Source organism: Lynx canadensis, chromosome A2 (assembly GCF_007474595.2).
Source record: "Lynx canadensis isolate LIC74 chromosome A2, mLynCan4.pri.v2, whole genome shotgun sequence".
NCBI lineage: Eukaryota > Metazoa > Chordata > Mammalia > Carnivora > Felidae > Lynx > Lynx canadensis.
The window spans coordinates 111,243,750-111,264,361 of NC_044304.2; the positions used below are offsets into that span (position 1 = coordinate 111,243,750).

The window sequence follows — 20,612 nt, forward strand, 5'->3', positions numbered from 1 at the left end:
AGGCAAGGTGACTATAATTAACAGTAATGTATGCATGAAAGTTGCTATGAGATTAAATCTTGAATGTTCTTACCATAACAACAACCAGATGGTACTTACATGAAGTGAAAGATGTGTGTTTGTGGTAAACATTTTGCAATATATTTGTGTATCGAGTCATCACATTCTACACCTTAAACTTACACAATGTTGTATGTCAGTTGGATCTCAATAAAGCTAAAAAAAAAATAGGAAAACTCAGTTTCCATTAGAGTTTTCTTCTCAGCATGCTGATAATTTTAGTTTGGAAAGATTTTAATAGAGTATGACTCATTTAAATAGTTTTTTTTTTAATCTTATATAACAATGCTAAATGCTTTCTCACAACCTCCTTATCCAGTATACTCTTGGACAGGCTATAACTTCCTAAGAAATGATTTTTTTTTTTTTTAGTACTCACGTGGACTGATTTGGCACCCCTTTAGGAAATGTCAAATAATGAATATCTGATATTTCTCATGCTTTAGAGGATGCATTAAAATCCTTTTTATTACCATCTCATTGATATTATAAAAACACTAAGTTAAAATGGCAACTACTTGGGGCACCTGGGTGGCTCAGTCGGTTAAGTGTCCGACTTTAGCTCAGGTCACGATCTCTCGGTTCATGAGCTGGAGCCCCGTGCCGGGCGGGCTCTGTGTTGACAGCGGAGCCTGGAGTCTGCTTCAATTCTATGTCTCCCTCTCTCTGCCCCTCTCCTGCTCGCACTCTCTCTCTCTCTCTCTCTCTCTCTCAAAAATAAATAAACGCTAAAAATTTGTTTTAATGGCAACTACTTTATTTATAGATGCATAGAAATCTTGATTTATTTTCCTTATAAATGTATAAAACAACATGGCTAAATAGTTAATTTGTCTTCAGGAGCAGCTTTGTTTTAAACATAGCATTTTTTTTCCATTATGAAAGTAACTCATAGAATCATGGCAAGTATAAACTATATGAAAAAAATGAAAACCACCTATCTATTACTGCACCATCCAAAGAGAACCATCATCCAAATATTGTTTCCTTAGTTTCCTGTGGTAGCATAGGCATAACTCTGTATCTCTGAACCATTCACACAATTGTATGCATATGTTAGATGACAAAGGGACAGATCCAAAGTATTAAATAACTAATGTCTCATAGTGTTTATTGTTTACAAGTCAAGTTTGTATCTTTTTTTTTTAACCTTACCTAATTCTGTAAGGAACATTTTTTCCCTCTGGTTTTGAACCTGAAGCCACTGCTTCATGGGAGTGCAACATTAGCAGTTACAACATTAGCAAATCGCAGAGCTCAGACTCAAACTCACTTCTCTCGGCGTCTCAAATCCCAGTAGTCTTCCTCAACAATCCAACTACCTCATGTATTTGGATTTCTCCTACAATCTGTCCTTTTGACTAAATTAAAAATCATTCTAAAAGTTTGCCTTAAAACACCCTCAGAGTGTTACTAAATTAAGTTTAAATATCAAGTATAAATTTCCAAGCAATTAGTTTTGGTTTTGCCTGAGCAGAACACCCCACAGATGATGCCGAATAAAAACTATTTACACACTTCCATAGAGCATTTCTTGTAAAAATGTTGGGTCTGTAGCAGCGATTTACTAATCAAATTCAGAATTTGATTTGAAATGCCTCCGGCAGGCAGCCAATCCAGTTATGAAAGAACAGAAGCAAAAACTAGAGCCCTGGTGAGTCTCCTCCAGAAGCTAGATGGGTCCTTTGCTCTCATTAGCAAACTGGTTCCATAGGAAATCATTGTGATTGCTCCTAAAATAAAATATTGTAGTTAATTTTTTCAATAAATTATTGGACTGTACTAGACACAAAACATGTACATTTCAGAATCTAGACTTATAAAATATTTTGACATGTTTTAATATAAACAGGAACATTTCCAATGATTGCTTGGATCTAAAATGTTTTTCCACTTGACATTTGTTTATACTTCCTAGGAAAGAAACTCTATTTATGGATAACTGAATAACACAAATAAACATTAGAGAGAGCTGAAAAATCAGCTTTGATTATGCATGAAAATCTACAATGTCATTGTGTACTCTTATGCCGTATTCTGATTGCCTGTTTATTTTTACAGAACTGCTGGTGAGCCTATGGAAGAGGAGCCAGCCTTGTGAAGTGCCAAGCCCCCCCCCCCACCATATTTCCTGTGTGTGACATCATTGTGTATCCCCCCACCCAGCACCCTCAGACATGTCTTGTCTGCTGCCTGGGTGGCACAGATTCGATGTAACATAAACACTGGGCACAAAATTCTGAACAGCAGCTTCACTTGTTCTTTGGATGGACTTGAAAAGGCATTAAAGATTCCTTAAACATAACCGTTGTGAGTCTAAAGTTACAGTAAACCATGATTGGAAGAAACTGCTTCCAGCATACTTTTAATATGCTGAGTGACCCACCCCCACGCCCAAAGTTTAAACTAGTAACATCCAGTACAGCATTAGATACTGTTAATTATGGATGCTACAACAGCCAGCAAAATTTTGGGCAAAACCTAAGAAATACTCATTCCTGACATTCTGATCAGTTTTTTTTATTGCATTTTTGTCAGTCTTAAATTGCTTACAGGATTTGCTTTTGGGTATGAACAGATAGCAGTTCTTGACATATTGCGGGGGCGGGGGGGTTGTTTTGTTTTGTTTTGTTGTTTTTTGGCCTTTAACACATGGTTCAACTCTTACTCGTAAGAGTTTAAGATGGAGGAACTGGGATGAGGCTTTGTTCAATGGAATAAACCATGCTGTCTCTCAAAGTCCAAATGCCAAAGGATCTTCACAAACTGTATGTAATGGTGCAATGTTTTATGTCACATTTCTTGAGAAAAATAACCCTATTTCCCTAACCTCCCTCTGTGTGTTCTCACACATGGGAGATTTCAACTGTATTTGAGGATGAGGTCTTCTATCTGCCTCCTACATCCCTTGCTCTAATGATAGTCACTTCAAGCATATGCTACATAGAGGATGGTCTTACTTTGTTCCAAATCTATCAAGAACTTTGTTCTCTTTTTATTTTATTTCCTCCATCACATCCATTCTTTTTACCTTTCATCCCTCCTTCCTATAGAAAAGCTAAAGATTACCCATAATTTTCCCAATTATTTAGGAGCTTTGAGTCTTTCTTTCTTTCTTTGATTCTTTCTTTCTTTCATTTATTTTATTTTATTTTATTTTATTTTATTTTATTTTATTTTATTTTATTTTATTTTTATTTTTCAGGTTAACAGTTGTTTGGCTTGATGTGTTCTTTTAACTCTGACACCACTGAGGTGAAGGAATGCTACTGAATTTTCTAGATCTTTGAAATGTGTTAATGAAGGCATTGCCTATTTGAAGTCACCTTGAATTGAGTTAACCATGAAGTTGTGCCTTCCTGTGGGGAGGGGGGGAACAAAAATACACTTAACCTTCATACATGTTACCTTAATGTCAAAGGCTAAAAATAAAGGACATTTATTTCTGAGAATAAAATCAATTTACTAAATATAAGTAGGTTATACCCTACCTCCCAAAATTTTATTTCAATGTATAACTCAAACACCTAAAGACACTGATGTAGAATACCTCGCAGTATTTAATGTCTGACAATGCTTTTGAAAGAGTTGATGTTTCTTTTTATATATTTTCCTAAGTCAAAGGATATATTAAAGCCATAAGTGAAGATTGTCATGCTTTTATTCAGAAATCTGAAAGAAACCTTAATTAAAACAAGGTTTTAGGAAAGGCCATGATATGAAAGATATAAAACAATATGGTTTTAGTTAAAGAGGACTCTAACCTGTAAATCAAAGATGAAAGATCTCACTCAAGTAGAATTATATAACTCCCTTTTGTTATACAGTCAGACCATATTTTTCATGCATTTGGTTTTTTTAGGATTACCATTTTAATTTTAAAGATTTTTATTACATATACAAAAATGGCTCAATACTTGGTTTAACATCTTAGAAATTTGAGACACCCTTTGAAATAGGAAATCTGAAATGGAATGTAACTCAGTATTAGGTAAAAATTAGTTTTAGTGCATAAGGGTAAGGTCAATCTAGATTCACAATAATAATGAATTTTTGTTAAAAAATCATATTTTCAGAGAAATTGATGCCAATCATATTTGCTAGCTATTGCAATTTTTCTGTAATTGCTTGAGGAGACTTACTTACAGAAAACCAAATAGTGGAGCCAAAGGCTTTAATAAAAAAAAAAAAAAAGACACCTCTCCCCCTTAAAAATAAAGTTATGTCATATCTTAATTGGAAACATAATTGTGACTTTCTAAACTCAGCTTCATAATTACAAATCTCAGTTATTACTTTCGGTCTTCCCAGATATTTTTTAGATGTTGAGTAAGAAAATGAAACAGTATAGTGCAAGCATACTAATTTATTAACATTTCCTATAATAATTTTGCCACATATTTAATATACACAGCCATCAGTCTGATAAAGCCAAATTACTAGGACACCTCCATGGTTATTTAGATTTACAACATGACACATTAATGAGTTAATCACACATTCTTCTGTGTGGTACCCAATTGGTTGCAGTTAGGGTCTTTAGGATGCATGGAGAGGGAGATAAGGTAGGGAGAAGATTAATCACAGCTGAATGTAGTTGTAAGAAGAGACTGCAAGTGCTTTTTGATTATACCCTTACAAGCTCTAGTGTATTCCTCAGGGACCGAATGGAGGCTTTTTGAGAACATCAACACTTCTTTTGAAATAGACCAGCACTTTTTGAAAGGGTGGTTTCACTTGGTAATAGTTTACTCCGCTTATACATTTAATTTTTATTGCTCATAATAGTAAGAGATTATTAGAACTACTCTCTTTCTGAAGTTTAAATACATAAGCTTTCTCACAATCTAATAGATCACATACATGATGAGTAAAAATGATGACTTTTGAGAAATCAATTAGCAAATAATTCTAGGACTTTAATAATATTTGATAATAAGTACAAAAGGAAAGTTAGTTTTCTCAATTATATAGTACAACCCAGTGTCTGAAAAACAGACAATTTTATTAGGATAATAAGTAAAATGGACCTCAAACGGTAATAGAGGCTATTTAATTATTGCTTACTAAATGGGAAGAACATTTTGAGATGAAATATTTTGAAATATTTTTAAACATATTTACAACATCAATATTAGAGATAGAAATCTGCTCTTGAGAAAAACAGAGATACACAGGAAAAACTATTACAAATCACATTTCCATTACCAATCATAAGAACTGAAATCTTGCCTTCAGTTTTGACTATAACCCTTTGCAAAACTCTCATAAACCTCTCACTGAGGACATAGCAGAGGAACCTACCTGGCTGGCAACTCTTGATCTTGGGGTTTTAAGTTCAAGCCACATGTTGGGTATAGAGATTACTTAAAACCTTTAAAAAACAGACAAACAAACATAGTGGATTTGAAAGCAGGACGTCTCCTCACACAATTTCAGAAACTATGGGGCTGGTCTCTCCTAACAATTTAGTACTCTTATATTTCCAAAGGTCATTCATAAAGCTTTGTGGATTTACTGGGTTTCTTTACAGACTCCATATGGAAGTAAAATAGAATGACCATGAAGACAGTCTCCTGGGAGAAAATTTCAGTCAGCACTTTCACACTTATTTTTTATGGCAGCATCTATGTTTAGGACAGTTTATTTAACTATTTCTTAGTATTTATCTTTTGAAAGTTTATACTCAGTTTGTCTCAGTGAAAGTATTAAATGTCTAATAGCCACAAAACAAACAAACCAAAGGTTTTTATCTTAAAAGCAATTCATTCTGAGCTTCAAATAACCACTCTGTCAGAGTTTGACATTGTCATTTCTAGTGGCATCTATCTTAACATTCTTTTCCTGCTTCAGGAATGAAATCACTAGACTAGCAGAGAAAATATGAAAAAAAAAATAAGAAATAGGGAAAAACACCGATTCAACTCCATACCATAAAGAGGGCGTTTTCACCTCCAAAAGAAATGAAAACCAGATGGTCTAAAACTAAGAAATGGGGGCATTTTATTGTTGTCTTCAGAACTGATCATCAGCATGGTCGTTATCTTCATCAAATATCTCTTGTGTTCCCAAAGGGCACAATTACATTTTGGTCTCCAACAGTATTTTATACTATTTACTGCCTTTTGAATGAAGTATTACGAGTATTATTACATCACCTAAATCAACACCGTCACTAAAATATGTGCCTATGCGTGACTTCTTTTCCCTGTCATATTTACATTGAAAATCATAGCCCTTGCATCTTAACACCTTGCTTTTCCTTCATCAAATGCTTTATGAAACAAAACATGCTTGTCATGTGGTCCAGAGTATAAATTGTGTAGATGAACATGGGATACAGGACTCTAGAACTTGATTTCTCCAAATCAGCGGCCTTTTTTTTTTTTTTTTTTTTTTTATGATATACATGGCTAGTTTTATATAATGGTTTATGCAACAACTGAGTCAGTTAAAACATGCTTGAAATAGCTGGGTCAGACAGTTGAAACTTAGACTATTGACCTGGAGCTTTTTGGACTTGATCTTAATGATTGAGTAATGGAGTTGTAACAATTTCTCAAACCATCTTCTCTCTCTCTCTCTCTCTCTCTCTCTCTCTCTCTCTCTTTTTTCTAACCATCTTAATTCTCTAACTGGAATGTTTAGCAAATACATGGTGAATTCACCATACCGTGCCAGTCTTTCTAACCAATAATTTCATTTTACCCTTCTCTCCTTCCATTGTCCAACTCCCAATGCCAAATTGCCATATCTAAACTATCAGGGTAATTTCTTAAATTTCTGTGTTTAGTAAGTAGAAACAACGTTGGCAACTTATTTTCTGAGACACCACTAGGTATACTTTGATTCATGCCAATTTATACAAACACTTTACTAGATACTCTTTTATCTTCCTTTTTATCTCTTCCTTTTCAGGAACCACTTGACTTTTTTTCTACTCTTATTTTAAAAGGTAGATCCAGTTATTGTGTTTTGGCCTACAATTTTGGACCTGGCACTTTGTTTTATTAATGCAGAATTTTTTCTTTTGTGTCAAATATAGTTTTCCACCATTATTGCTACTGCCTAATTGTGTCATGCTCATTATCACATAGAGAAGATTGTACATATACTTTTCTTGCCCTTTGGATGATGTCTTTATGATTCAAACTCATCGGCATAAACTCTAACCTGAAGAAAAGATGGCTGAAGAGTAATTTTAAATCAATATAATTTGGAAATAAGATATTATTTCCAGACTATTCAAAGAAAATTGGACTTCTTTTATTTTTCTGTTTGGGCCTTAGGCACATTAGAGGCAAATGTTGCAACATCAAATAAAATAAGGAGGATCAAATTTTTTGTGGGACAATGTAGTCATGTCCTTTAGGCTTCATTGTGGTGCCCTTTCTTGGAGTTGGCATTTTATGACACTTTACAGAGATCTTGCAGCAATTTCAGGCTATTGCTTTTATTAACTTAAAATTGAGTAGGAATGAAGTAATAAAACAACTTGGGAATTAAGAATTCTAAGATCTGAGGAGGAATCACACTTCCTTGGGTATGAAAAAATTGTTTTTAGATAAAAGTCTCCATATGCTTTTTCTAAATTTTAAGTTTCTCAAACTTTTTCTAGGTAAGCAATGTCAGTGTCTTATCTCCACAACAGCTGGGTTATATAAAATTGCCCTTTCAGTGGTTGCTAGGCATAAGAAGCATTCTGTTACAAGTGAATGACCATTTTGTGGATTATAGCCTCATCAGTTTTTTGTCATTTGAAAGCAAATATCCTGATATTTTTAAACAAAGTGGGCAGAGCAGGCAGGAAACCAATATTTATTACTCTCATGATTAAACACTTTAGACCAGGCTTGTTGATGTGTATGCCAATAATCTGGAGTTTCTGGCTTTGTGTAAAATTAAAATGTCTTTTCTATTGTGGTCTGATATCTGTTTCTGTAATAAGATCAGTTTGTTGTCCTCTGTGCAACAGTGGTTTTGCCCTTAATTTTTTTGGCTAGCGTTCACCAAAATCTGTCATCCAGAGCTGCTGAGAAAAATACATGTTGCCAAACTTCTTTTCTTAAAATTGTGCTGCCAGTGATATTTTCCCAGATGTGAAAAATAATTATCTAACAAAGGATTAATACCTTATAACAATACCATTGTTGAACATGCTCCTGGAATGTTTACCTTCTTTCTGATTCCTTTTTTTGTATTTGAAAATACTGAATGGGTAATTCAATGGTGTGTTCCAAATTGTCTATGTTGTTAATGTTGTGATTCTCTTTCGAAGAGGATAAAAGATCCCCTTTTGTCTTGTGTTTTCTACTGAATTAGACTTCCTCTAGTCCTAGTGTGAATAAAAGCTATTTGAAATAAAACCATTATGTGTCAAATATTTATTGAGTAAATAAAATATAAATTACTGTGTTCCACTTTCAAAAAGTGAAAGGGTTCTTTGCAAATAAATTCCTTTATAATGTGAGAATTAACAAAAGAAGAAAAAGGTAGGTTAAACGTAGTAGTGTTTGAATGGAATGTGCTGATCAAGATAAAAAATAAAAGTAGCTAATACTGGTTATCCCAAACTTGTACCTGTTACTCTACTGAGCACTGTACCATAATTATAGTATTCTCACATGAACCCCTACATCATGTATTAAGACTCCCATTCACAGATAAAGCATGGAACATGAAAAGATTAACTCATTTACTTACCCATTGTTACAGATAGTAAGAGATAGGCTTAAATCCTTACCTACATCTGTGTCCAAATGCCATACATGATATGACAAAGAAGAGTAGACAAAAAGCATTTTTTAACTATAAAACTATGACTAACATTCAGAATAGACTATATGCTCAGTCTTTGCTAACCTTATGATTTTATTAAATTATCATTTTAAATGGATTTGGTAATTGTGGGTAGGTTTGTACAGTAAGTACAAGTTACAAAACTTTTTTTTTCCTTGTTTCAACATCTTTCTTTAATCTAGCCAATAACCCTAAAATGTCTTTGGAATACATATTTCAAAAACTCTTGAAATCTATTCCAAAACTAATACTTATTTTTGTATTTTATAAACCCCTGCAGTGTTTAACAGTCTAAAACATAACTGTTTCCAGTGGACAATGGCTTGGATTCCTTCTGGGAAAAGATAGTAGTATTTTGTCTAAGAGAAAGTAAACTTGAGATGGAATGAGTGGGTAGAGTAGGTCTCAGTGGTAAACACCTTTGGTTTAATCAGATTTGTCAAATAGCAAATGTTACTTCATGGTCCTTTGTTTCCTTAAGTTTCCATGGTGAAAAAAGAACAATTGAAAAAGGGGAGTACAATTGAAAAACTAGAATGAATGTTGTATTTTTTTTTTAAGTTTATTTATTTATTTTTGAGAGAGAGTGCACACAAGCAAGGGTGGGACAGAGAGAAGGGGAGACACAGAATCCAAAATAGGCTCCAAGCTGCACAGCACAAAGCTATCAGCACAAAGCCTCACACTTTGTGAGGCTCAAACTCACAAACCATGAGATCATGACCTGAGCCGAAGTCAGCCACTTAACTGACTGAGCTACCCAGGCACCCCAGAGTGTTGTATTATTTTTAAAAATTTGTCTGCAGTTTGAGGCATCTGGGTGGCTCAGTTGGTTAAGTGTCCGGCTTCTGCTCAGGTCATGATCTTGCGTTCTGTGAGTTAAAGCCCCGCGCCGGGCTCTGTGCTGACAGCTTGGAGCCTGGAGCCTGCTTCAGGGATTCTGTGCCTCCCTCTCTTTCTGCCTCTCCCCTGCTCAAGCTCTGTCTGTCTCTGTCTCTCAATAATAAATAAACGTTAAAAAATTTAAAAAAAAAGTCTGCAGTTAGAAATCTAAAGAACTTTTACTATTTACACTTTTGGAATTATTTAACTCAAAGTACTTCCAAATATTGCAATTCTCCTCAGCTCTGTAATATCAATATCAGTATCAATTCCCATGGTCCTCACAGTCGACCATAATTGGATGATTACCCACATATCCTAATTAGTACTTTGGAAAAGACTGATACTTCTTCTTTTAAATGTCATAAGAATAGGGGAATAAGATTCAGAGAAGTGAATGAATTCCTGTTTTTAGTATTTAAAAAGCTGGAGATATAATAAAGATTGCATTTACCTTATATTAAGTCACATTTTTTGAGTTCTTAGTATATTTTAAAAAGGCACTATTAACTTCCTACTGAAAGCTTATATAGGGCATGTGAAGTTTGATACAGTCTCACATATATTTTTTGCTTTTTCCCTAAAAATAATTATTGCAAAAGACTAATATTTAAAACCTTAAGATGTGATAAAGTAAATCAATTTAATGATGGAATAAAATTAATTTTAATAAATTATTTATGAAGATTTAATGAGATGTGAAGACTTTATATTCATGTTATAGATGAGATTTTTCCTTCAAGAATCCATATTTCTAGTATGCTATTTTTAAATTTTCTCCTTTGCTAAACATTTCTTTTACTTGTTTATTTTTTTAAATAAATATATTAATAGTTATTAAACACTTAACCTGGGCTCTCATTTAAGTCTTAAAACACTCCTGTGAGAGGAGTAATTTAATAGATGAGCAAACTGAGGCTTAATTACCAGACAAGAAAACCCATCTTCTTTACTGCTATCCAAATGATTTTATTCAATGTAATCAGCATTCACTGAATGCCTACAATATGCCACATGTATTCAGTACTGTTCTCATAATAGCATGGGGGATAGCGAGAAAATTGGCAATATGTCTACATAAAAGAAATGAAAATTTCATTAAAGCTCCCACTTACATAGCAACAAAAGAAGTATTACCAGATAATACATGTGGGTTTAGAATTGTGTGATACTAAGGATTTTAAAAAATTGTGACCTGTCTTCTTTCTCCATAGAATTATAGAGGTAGACATAGAATACATATGAGAAATATTTGTTCTCTAAATTATATATAGTTATATTCACAGGAAGATTTGGGCAAAGATCTATCAAAAGCATTGATATGATTTAGGGTGTATGTTAATGCCATTTCATTTCTAATGTCTACCATCCCTAATGTCAACATTCAATTAAAAGAATATAATGCTGACAGGGGTGCCTGGGTGACTCAGTCCATTAAGCATCAGACTTCAGCTCAGGTCATGATCTCACAGGTTGTGAGTTCAAGCCCTGTCTCGGAGCCTGCAGCCTGCTTCGTATTCTGTGTCTCCCTCTCTCTCTGTCCCTCCCCTGCTCATGCTGTGTCTCTGTTTCTCTCTCAAAAATAAATAAGCATTAAAATAAAATAAAATAAAATAAAATAAAATAAAATAAAATAAAATAAAATAAAAGTATATAATGCTGAAAATTAGAAAGAGGAGATTAAATTTGTAGAGATCCTAAAAACCCCTTAGAAATTGCCTTCTAAATTGTAATCATTTGCATTTTAGTCACTATTTCTTTTGAAAAAATCAGTTAATTATAATTTCTGGTGCATCAAGTCCCAGATAATCATGTTCTTCAATGACAATTTCTGCTTTATTTAATTTGCCCTTTAATGAAACAATTTCCAACCTCTTACTTTTTAAAGCAGTGATCTTGATAAATGGTACTTTTAGTGCTTTCATCAGACCCCAAGACCTGATAGACTGTACCACTCTCATCAGACAGACTGTATTTATAGGGGGTCTCTGTGCCATTGAACTATGCTGCCGCCTTGAAGTTTTAATTTCCCCAGTTTAAATTAAAAAAAAATTTTTTTTAGCGTTTATTTATTTTTGAGACAGAGAGAGAGCATGAACAGGGAGGGGCAGAGAGAAAGGGAGACACAGAATCTGAAACAGGCTCCAGGCTCTGAGCTGTCAGCACAGAGCCCGACACGGGGCTTGAACTCCCGGACGTGAGATCATGACCTGAGCCGAAGTCGGATGCTTAACCGACTGAGCCACCCAGGTGCCCCATAATTTCCCCAGTTTAAAATTTAGCCCATACTTAACTAAATACATTCTAACTTCTTTTCTTATGGTTAACATATATGTCTATACATATACATATATACATATATATAGACATATATGTTTTTTGACACAGTCAAAAGCACTGCTTTGCAATTAGTGAATATTATAAAAAGATTGCTAGATACAATGAAATAGTGCCTTCTGGTCACTACTGCTTTTAGCTCCATGGAAAATGAATGGAAAAGTGTTTGGAGCCCCATACTGTAATCTGTGTTACAAAATCACTGTCTTCTGTTGAGATCAAGCCAAGTCAGGTATATAGAACTTTCCAAAACAATTTTAAAAGCTTCCAAGTATATATAAATCTTTTTTACTCTAAGATTCAAGTTTGCTTGATGTATTCCCAAAGTATTCCCAGAGAAAAAAATGCAGAACTAGAAATCCAGACTTTTGGTTTCCAGACCCATTTCTACCATTATCTTCTCATGGTCTTAACTTATTTTTTTCCCTTTAATGCTTTGAAAGTTAAACCTTATACTTCTATTATTTTAGGAAAACTATACATTATATTTATATTATTTTAGTGGTTACTCATATTATTAAAATGCCCACTTGACTTAAAGTTGCTTAGTCTCAATCATACATCTCTATTTTCCCCTTACAGAATTCAAGAGCCTTAAATTACACTGATTCCTCTCTACCCTATTTTATATCGTGTATTATTATTGGATAGGATTTATTTCTGCTGCTTTTAAACCTTGATTTTATTTATAACAATTATTGCTTTAGATTATTAATATTTTCTGTTTCCAACAATTATAGTAAGCAGTAATATTTACTGAGATTTCATTATGTTTGCCAATTTTTTTTTGCTCAATAATTTTAAAGGTACTCCATTTCTTTCTCCTTTTAGGCTTGGGGTGGTTAATGTTCTACTCTCTCTGTCTGAACTGTATTTATTATTTTGGGGGGCCTCACTTGCAAATAATATGTTAGCTGAGTATTAAAATTTAGCTTGCAAATTAATTTTTGTCAGCACAATGATAACATCATTTTATCATAGTCTCACCTCTGCTTTAACTACCAAGATGTCTGTAGTTGTCTACTGTTATTTTGAAAGTAATCTCTTTTCTTCTCTTAAGATATATTAAGATCATCTGCGAGAGTTGATCTTTGTGTTTATCCTGTAAGGGACTTAATGTATTTCATAAATCTGAAAATTAAACTCCTTCCTCTATTCTGAGTATTCCAAGTTATTTATGATTGATAATAGCCCCTCAATCTTCTATTTCCTTCTTCCCTAATTCTCATTGGATACAACTCTTATTAGACCCATACTGATAGGCCTCACTCTGCACTTTTTGACCATAAACTTTCCTTTTACCTTTTACATCACATTGTCTTTTTATGCTGCCCTCTGCAAAATTGCCTCCAATCTTTCAGGTCTAATTTTATGCATTTCCATCCTATGAAGTTTAACTTTCAAAGACCATATTATTAATTTTAAAAGATATGCTCACTTCTTTTTCAATATTACATTGTTCTTGTGTCTTACTTTCTTATTGCTCAGACTTCTTGTTTTGCATTTTAATAATGTTCTACACATCTAGTTTATGGTGTCTAAGTTCTCTATGATCTCAAATACTCAAGAATTGCTTAAATTGGTTTATTTATTGTTTTGAAAGTGTTTTATTGTGAATTCATGTTCAGTGGGCTTTTACCTGTGTGAATTCCATGTCACTTGGATTGAGGACATATCCCTCTTGAGCAATATCAAATTTTCTTCTGGGAAGGATCTCAGAGGTTTTATTATGTGGGACCATTTTGATGTTCCATCTGCTGCTTATAGGTTCTTTGGCCTTATGACTAATATGAATTTAAATCTCAAGTCTATGTGCAAGCTAACAAATCATCAGGAGAAATGTTTTTGCCCACCCAGTGTCCACAAACACACTACAGCTTCCTTGTCATTCTGTTGTCAGTGAGCAAATACATATATTTTTTAGTCTACCCTACCATTTAGCAGGTCAGCCTTTCAAGGATCCTCCCTATTTGTGAGCACGTATGCGCAGGATGGGTTTTTCAGTTCCCTTTTGCTGTCTCAAGAAGTCCCAAGTGTTCATCTCCTGTCTCTGCATAGGTATTAAAACCTAAACCCTTGGGTTACTTACACTGGCCACTCCCTGTGATGCCATCCTAAACCCATGGCAACATCATCTCTCCTACCTGCCCCTCTTATTTTCGATGCCTTCTTCCTTACTGATACTTGGGAGTTTTTGCTGGCTTGGGTGAATTTATCTATACATTTGAAAGAAATTTTTATCTAGTTTTCTTGATCTTTATGGCAGAAGGGCTATCGTTTAGGGGCACCTGAGTGGCTCAGTCGATTAAGCATCCAACTTCGGGTCAGGTCATGATCTCACAGTTTGTGGGTTCGAGCCCCACACCGGAGCTCAGAGCCTGGAGCCTGCTTCGGATTCTGTGTCTCCCTCTATTTCTGCCCCTCTCCTGCTCATGCTCTATCTCTCTCTCAAAAAATAAATAAACATTTAAAACAATTTTTTTAAGAAAAGGAGTGCTACAGTTTAACTGGTCCTTCACACTGACAATATTGAAAGTGGTTTCAGGCTCTTTTTTATAAAATGAGAGCACTGGATATCTAATCTCTATGGTTTCATTTAGTTCTGATATTCCATGAATTCTTCATATACATGAAATCAACACTTTAGTTCTGAAACTGCTGGTCATTCCACTGCTTAAGAGAACTCCTCATTCCAGGTAATAAGAGTTACTGCCATAAGAGTTTTTCACAAACCTACAATGATAAGAGTTCGCAGATTGCTTTAGGAGAGAAAAGGAAATTACAAGTACTTATGCTATCTGCAGAGATGTAACTACTCCTAATTATTTGGTGTTTCTTGTACCCCCTGAAAACGACCTCAGACAATGCAGTGCTGGTAGTCCTTCTTTGAGTCATATGTGCTTACTCTCACTGTTGGTAGCAAATATGAAGAGGAAGGAATAGCAGTGAGTTCCACTTGTCTGAACCTTAGAAATGAGGATATGGTTACATGGGCATCATTTTCATGTCTCTCAAAACATGACAGGGAAACAGATACTCATCACATGTCAGAGAGTGAAAGATCTGGGCTAATGCTTGGCAACAACATACATAGCTGAGGTTTCATTTCTTTGCTCTCTAGTACATACTGTGGCCATGTTAAAGTTCAGGCTTCACATTCCTTTCTGGTGAAAAAGGGATTTAATGAATATGCTACATGTTCCTCTAGTTGCTAAATGACATGCATCTTTCTCTCATTTTGGCTACCCTGTTTTTTGAATACCTTGGATATATTGTGCATGGGTATCTTTCCAACTAAAAAGTACTTACTGAGAAGGAAGAGGAATCATTGCTGTGGGACAAAAACATTTTCCCTCAAAAAAGAATGTACAAGCACACAAAAAAGATGTGGGATTTTTATGAATCATATCCTGTAATTTTTCACTTTTTTCCAGCTACCTCCTTCTTAGAACAGAATCCAAGAAAACCAAAGAAAACTATTTGTGCTGTGAGCAAAAATTTTGCCAAATTGAATTACATAATTCATCTAGCAGATTTGATGAGTTCCTGGATGTAATTTGCAAATTTGCATTTTGGGCACAAGGAAATAATGCATTTGTTATATATGAAAAAACACAGTGCTTATTACAAAACCATATTTTGTAACTGCTCAGGAATGTCTCTGTATATATGTATAGTATATATACTTAGGCATGAAACTTGGCTATTTATCATGTGCACTTCAGGATATTTGACAGTGAACATAGTGAACCATGGAATCAAATTTATGAATAATTAGAAACAAAGTATTTTTATAAAATAATGATTAAAATATTAAATATATTCAGTATGAGTGATCAGCTTTCAAAACTTTCAAGTAAAGGAATATACTCACTTTGATGTATCATACTTGAATTCAGTGTACATTATCCCTCATTTCTCAAAATTAACATTCTGAATTAATGGGAGGAGGGTTAGTGTTAGCAAGATATTGCCCTAGGAAGCTCCTGGGCCTCATTCTCTTACCGAATTATCAAATAAACATCCTCAGACTGACTAAAATAACTTTATAGGTACTCTGGAAAACAGCTAAAGATTACAGCAACCAAGCAAATGCCCAATCAAGGAAAAGCCACAGAATGGCAGTAAATTTCCTGGTGTTTTTATTCACCTTTGCCTCAGCCCCTTCACATCCTTGCACAATTCTCTGCACTAAGGTCAGGAGGAAGTGGCTTGTGTTAATCTGCTCAGACTGCTATAACAAAATACTATGGACTGGTGGTTTAAAAAACAGACTTTTATTTCCCACAATTCTGGAGACTGGAGATCAGGTCACCAGCATGGTTGGGTTTTGGTGAGGGCCTTCTTCCTCACTTGGTAGATGGCTGCCTTCTTACCATATCCTCATATGGTGGATAGAAAAGGCTCTGGTGTCTCTTCATTCTCTTATAAGAGCACCAATCCTATCATGAGTTCTTCACCTTTATGACCTATATAATCTAAACCTAGTACCTCCCAAAGGCCTCAATTCCTAATACCATCGCATTGGGGGTTAGTGATTCAACCTATGAATTCAGGAGAGGGGAAAATTCAGTCTATAACAGGGCCAGTTCCTAGTTCCCTCCCTCGGGCTAGAAAAAGCAGAGTGGAAATTATAAACTTGTGGCAGTGTAAAAGGATTAAACTCCTCAATAGAAAAATATAGATTGGTGGAACGGGTTAAAAAAAACAAGATACATATATGAGCTGTCCATAAGAGACACATTTTATTTTATTAAAAAATTTTTTTTCTAATGTCTCCAAAGGCAAGGGAAATAAAAGCAAAAATGAACTGTTAGGACCCCATCAAGATAAAAAGCTTCTGCACAGCAAAGGAAACAATCAACAAAACTAAAAGTCAACCAACGGAATGGGAGAAGATATTTGCAAATGACATATCAGATAAAGTATTAGTATCAAAGATCTATAAAATTTTACCAAATTCAACACCCATGAACAATAATAATAGTGAACTCAACAAGTAATCCAGTGAAGAAATGGGCAGAATACATGAAGACAGTTTTCCAAAGAAGATATCCAGATGGCTAACAGACACATACAAAGATGCTCAACATCACTCATCATCAGGGAAATACAAATCAAAACCACATTGAGATACCACCTCATACTGGTCAGAGTGGCTAAAATGAACAACTCAGGAAACAACAGATGTTGGCAAGGATGTGGAGAAGGGGAACCCTCTTGCACTGTTGGTGGGAATGCAAACTGGTGCAGCCACTTTGGAAAACAGCAGAATTCTTTGAGGTTCCTCAAAGAATTAAAAATAGAACTACCCTACAACCCAGCAATAGCACTAATAAGAATTTATACAAAGGATAAGGATATAGAAGTGCTGATTCATAGGGACACACATACCCCAGTGTTTATAGCAGTGCTATCAACAATGGCCAAATTATGGAGAGAGCCCAAATGTCCATCAACTGATGAATGGATACACACACACACACACACACACACACACACACACACTGGAATACTACTTGGCAATGAAAAAGAATGAAATCTTGCCATTTGCAAAAACATGGATGGAACTGGAGGGTATTATGCTAAGTGAAATAATCCAGTAAGAAAAAGACAGATAATCATATGTTTTCACTCACACGTGGAATTTGAGAAACATAACAGAATACCATAGAGGAAGGGAAGGAAAAATAAGTTACAAAGAGGGAGGCAAACCATATAGAGAACAAACTGAGGGTTGATGAGAGTGGGAGGGGGGGCATTGAGGAGAAAATGGGAGATGGGTATTGAGGAGGGCACTTGTAGAGATGAGCACTGGGTGTTGAATGTAAGTAATGAATCATGGGAAACTACTCCTGAAGCCAAGACTACATTGTATACACTGTATGTTAGCTAATGTGACAATAAATTATTAAAATAAATAAATAAATAAATAAATAAATAAATTGTTCTAATTGAAGTATAGTGGACACAAATAGTTACATTAGTTTCAGATGTGTAACATAGTGATTTGACAAGTCTATATGTTATACTGTGCTCACCACAAGTGTAGCTACCATCTGTAACCAATAACACTATTATGATACCCCTGACTAAATCCCCCATGCTGTACCTTTCATCTCCATGACTTACACATTCCATAAATGGAAGTTTTCATCTACCACCCCCCTTCACCCATTTTGCCCATCCTCCCAACCCCGTCTCCTATTGCAGCCATCAGTTTGTCTCTGTATTTATGGGTGTGTTTCTGCTTTTTGTTTATTTTGATTGTTTTTTTAGATTCTACATATAAGTGAAATCATATGGTATTTGCCTTTCTGTGATTGTTTTCACATGGTGTGAAACCCTTTAGGTCCATCCATGTTGTCACAAATGGCAAGATCCCATCCTTTTTATGACTGAGTAATAATATTCCATTATATATATCATATCTTTATTCATCTACCTATGGACATTTGGGGTGGTTTCATATCTTGGCTATTGTAAATAATGCTGCAATAAACATAAGGGTGAATATATCTTTTCAAATTAGTGTTTTTGTTTTGTTTTTTTTTTTGGGGGGGGGGAATTTTTTGAAGAACTTCCATACTGTTGTCCACCGTGGCTGTACCAATTTGCATTCCCACCGATCATGCACAAGGGTTCCTTTTTCTCTGTATCCTCACCAACACTTGTTATTTCTTGTCTTTTTGATTCTAACCATTCTGACAGGTATAAGGTCATATCTCATGTGTTTTGGTTTGCATTTCCCCACTGATTACTAGTGATGAGCACATTTTTCATAATGCTCATCGCCAGTAATGTTGTCTGTTGGCCATCTCTCTGTCTTTTTTGGAAAAATGTCTATCCAGCTCCTCTGCCCATTTTTATTCCGATTATTTGAAGTGTTTGGCACTGAGTTGTATAGGGTTTTTTTTTAATATATTTTTGGATATTAACCCTTTATCTGATAGATCATTTTTGAATATCTTCTCCCATCCAATAGGTTGCCTTTTCATTTTGTTGAAGATTTCCTTATACAAAAGTCTTTTATTTTAGCATAGTGTAGTGTCTTTTTGCTTTTGTTCCCTTGACTGAAGAGACATATTTAGAAAAATGTTGCTAAGATCATTGTCAAAGAAATTACTACCTATGTTTTCCTCTAGTTTTATAGTTTCAAATCTCACATTTAGGTCTTTAATCCATTTTGAGTTTATTTTTGTATATAGTCTAAGAAAGTGGTCCAGTTTTATTATTTTGCATATAGCTGTACAGCACTATTTACTGAAAAGTCTACCTTTTCCTTATTGTATACTCTTGCCTCCTTTGTCATAGATTAATTGAGCATATAAGCATGGGTTTATTTCTGGACTCTTGGTTCTGTTCCACTGACCAATCTGTCTGGTTTTGTGTCAGTACCATACTGTTTTGATTACTACAGCTTTGTAGTATATATTAAAATCTGGGATTGTAATACCTTTCAAGGTTGCTTTGGCTATTCAGGGTCTTTTGTGATTCGATAGGAATTTTAGTATTATTTTTTCTAGTTCTATGAAAAACACTGTTGATATTTTGGTAGGGATCATATTGAATCTGTAGATTGCTTTGGGTTGTATGGACATTTTACCAATATTAATTCTTCCAAACCATGAGTATGAAATATCTTTCCATTTGTTTGTGTTATCTTCAACTCAAGAGACACATTTTAGATCTAAGGACACACATAGGTTGAAAGTGAAAAGATAGGAAAAGATATCTCATGCACATAGCAACTGGGCAGAGATCACTATACTTTTATCAGACAAAATAGATCCCAAGTCAAAAAGTATCACAAGGCAAATAACATTACATAATGATAAAATGGTCAATTCACCTGGAAGATATAAATTCTAGGTGAATTATAAATATATATGCATGAAATATCAGAGCACCCAAATATATAAAGCAAAGACAACATGAAAATATATGGGATGCGCTTAAAGCAGAGCCAAAGGGAGATTTATAACTTAAATAGTTACATTATAAAGGAATAAAGGTGTCAAATCAACAACTTTATACCTTCAGGAATAAAAAGTAAAGGAAGAACAAATTAAATTCAAAACTTGCAGAAGGAAGGAAATAATAAAGATAAGAGTGGCGATAAATAGAATAGAGAATAGGAAGACAGAGAAAATTAACATAACCAAGAACTGGTTTTTTGAAAAAATCAGCAAAATTGATAAACTTTTACATAGATTGACTAAGGAAAAAAGAGAGAAAACCCACAAAAACCTAAATCAGAAATAGAAGAGAGGATATTACTACCAATTTTATACAAGTAAAAAGGATTGTAACAGAGTATTGTGTACAATTGTACTCGAACAAATTGGATAACCCATATGTAATGGACAAGATTCTAGAAATACAATGTACCAAGACTGAATCATGAAGAAATAGAAAATCTGAATAGCCTAGAACTAGTAAGGAGAGTTAATCAATAACCAAAACACTTCTAACAATAAGGTTTTCTACCCAAGAACAAATGGCTACAGTGATGAATTATACCTATCCTTCTC

General features: G+C 34.4%; 1 protein-coding gene across 1 annotated transcript in view; it reads left to right on the top strand.

The window, feature by feature from the left end:
• HDAC9 (histone deacetylase 9) overlaps positions 1-2,349 on the top strand; it is a 741,574-nt gene extending 739,225 nt beyond the window's left edge. The window contains exon 26 of the mRNA XM_032592422.1: positions 2,122-2,349. Coding sequence (XP_032448313.1) covers positions 2,122-2,161 — 40 coding nt within the window. The 3' untranslated portion in view covers positions 2,162-2,349. The remainder of the gene's footprint in view (positions 1-2,121) is intronic.
• Positions 2,350-20,612: the final 18,263 nt, after the last annotated feature.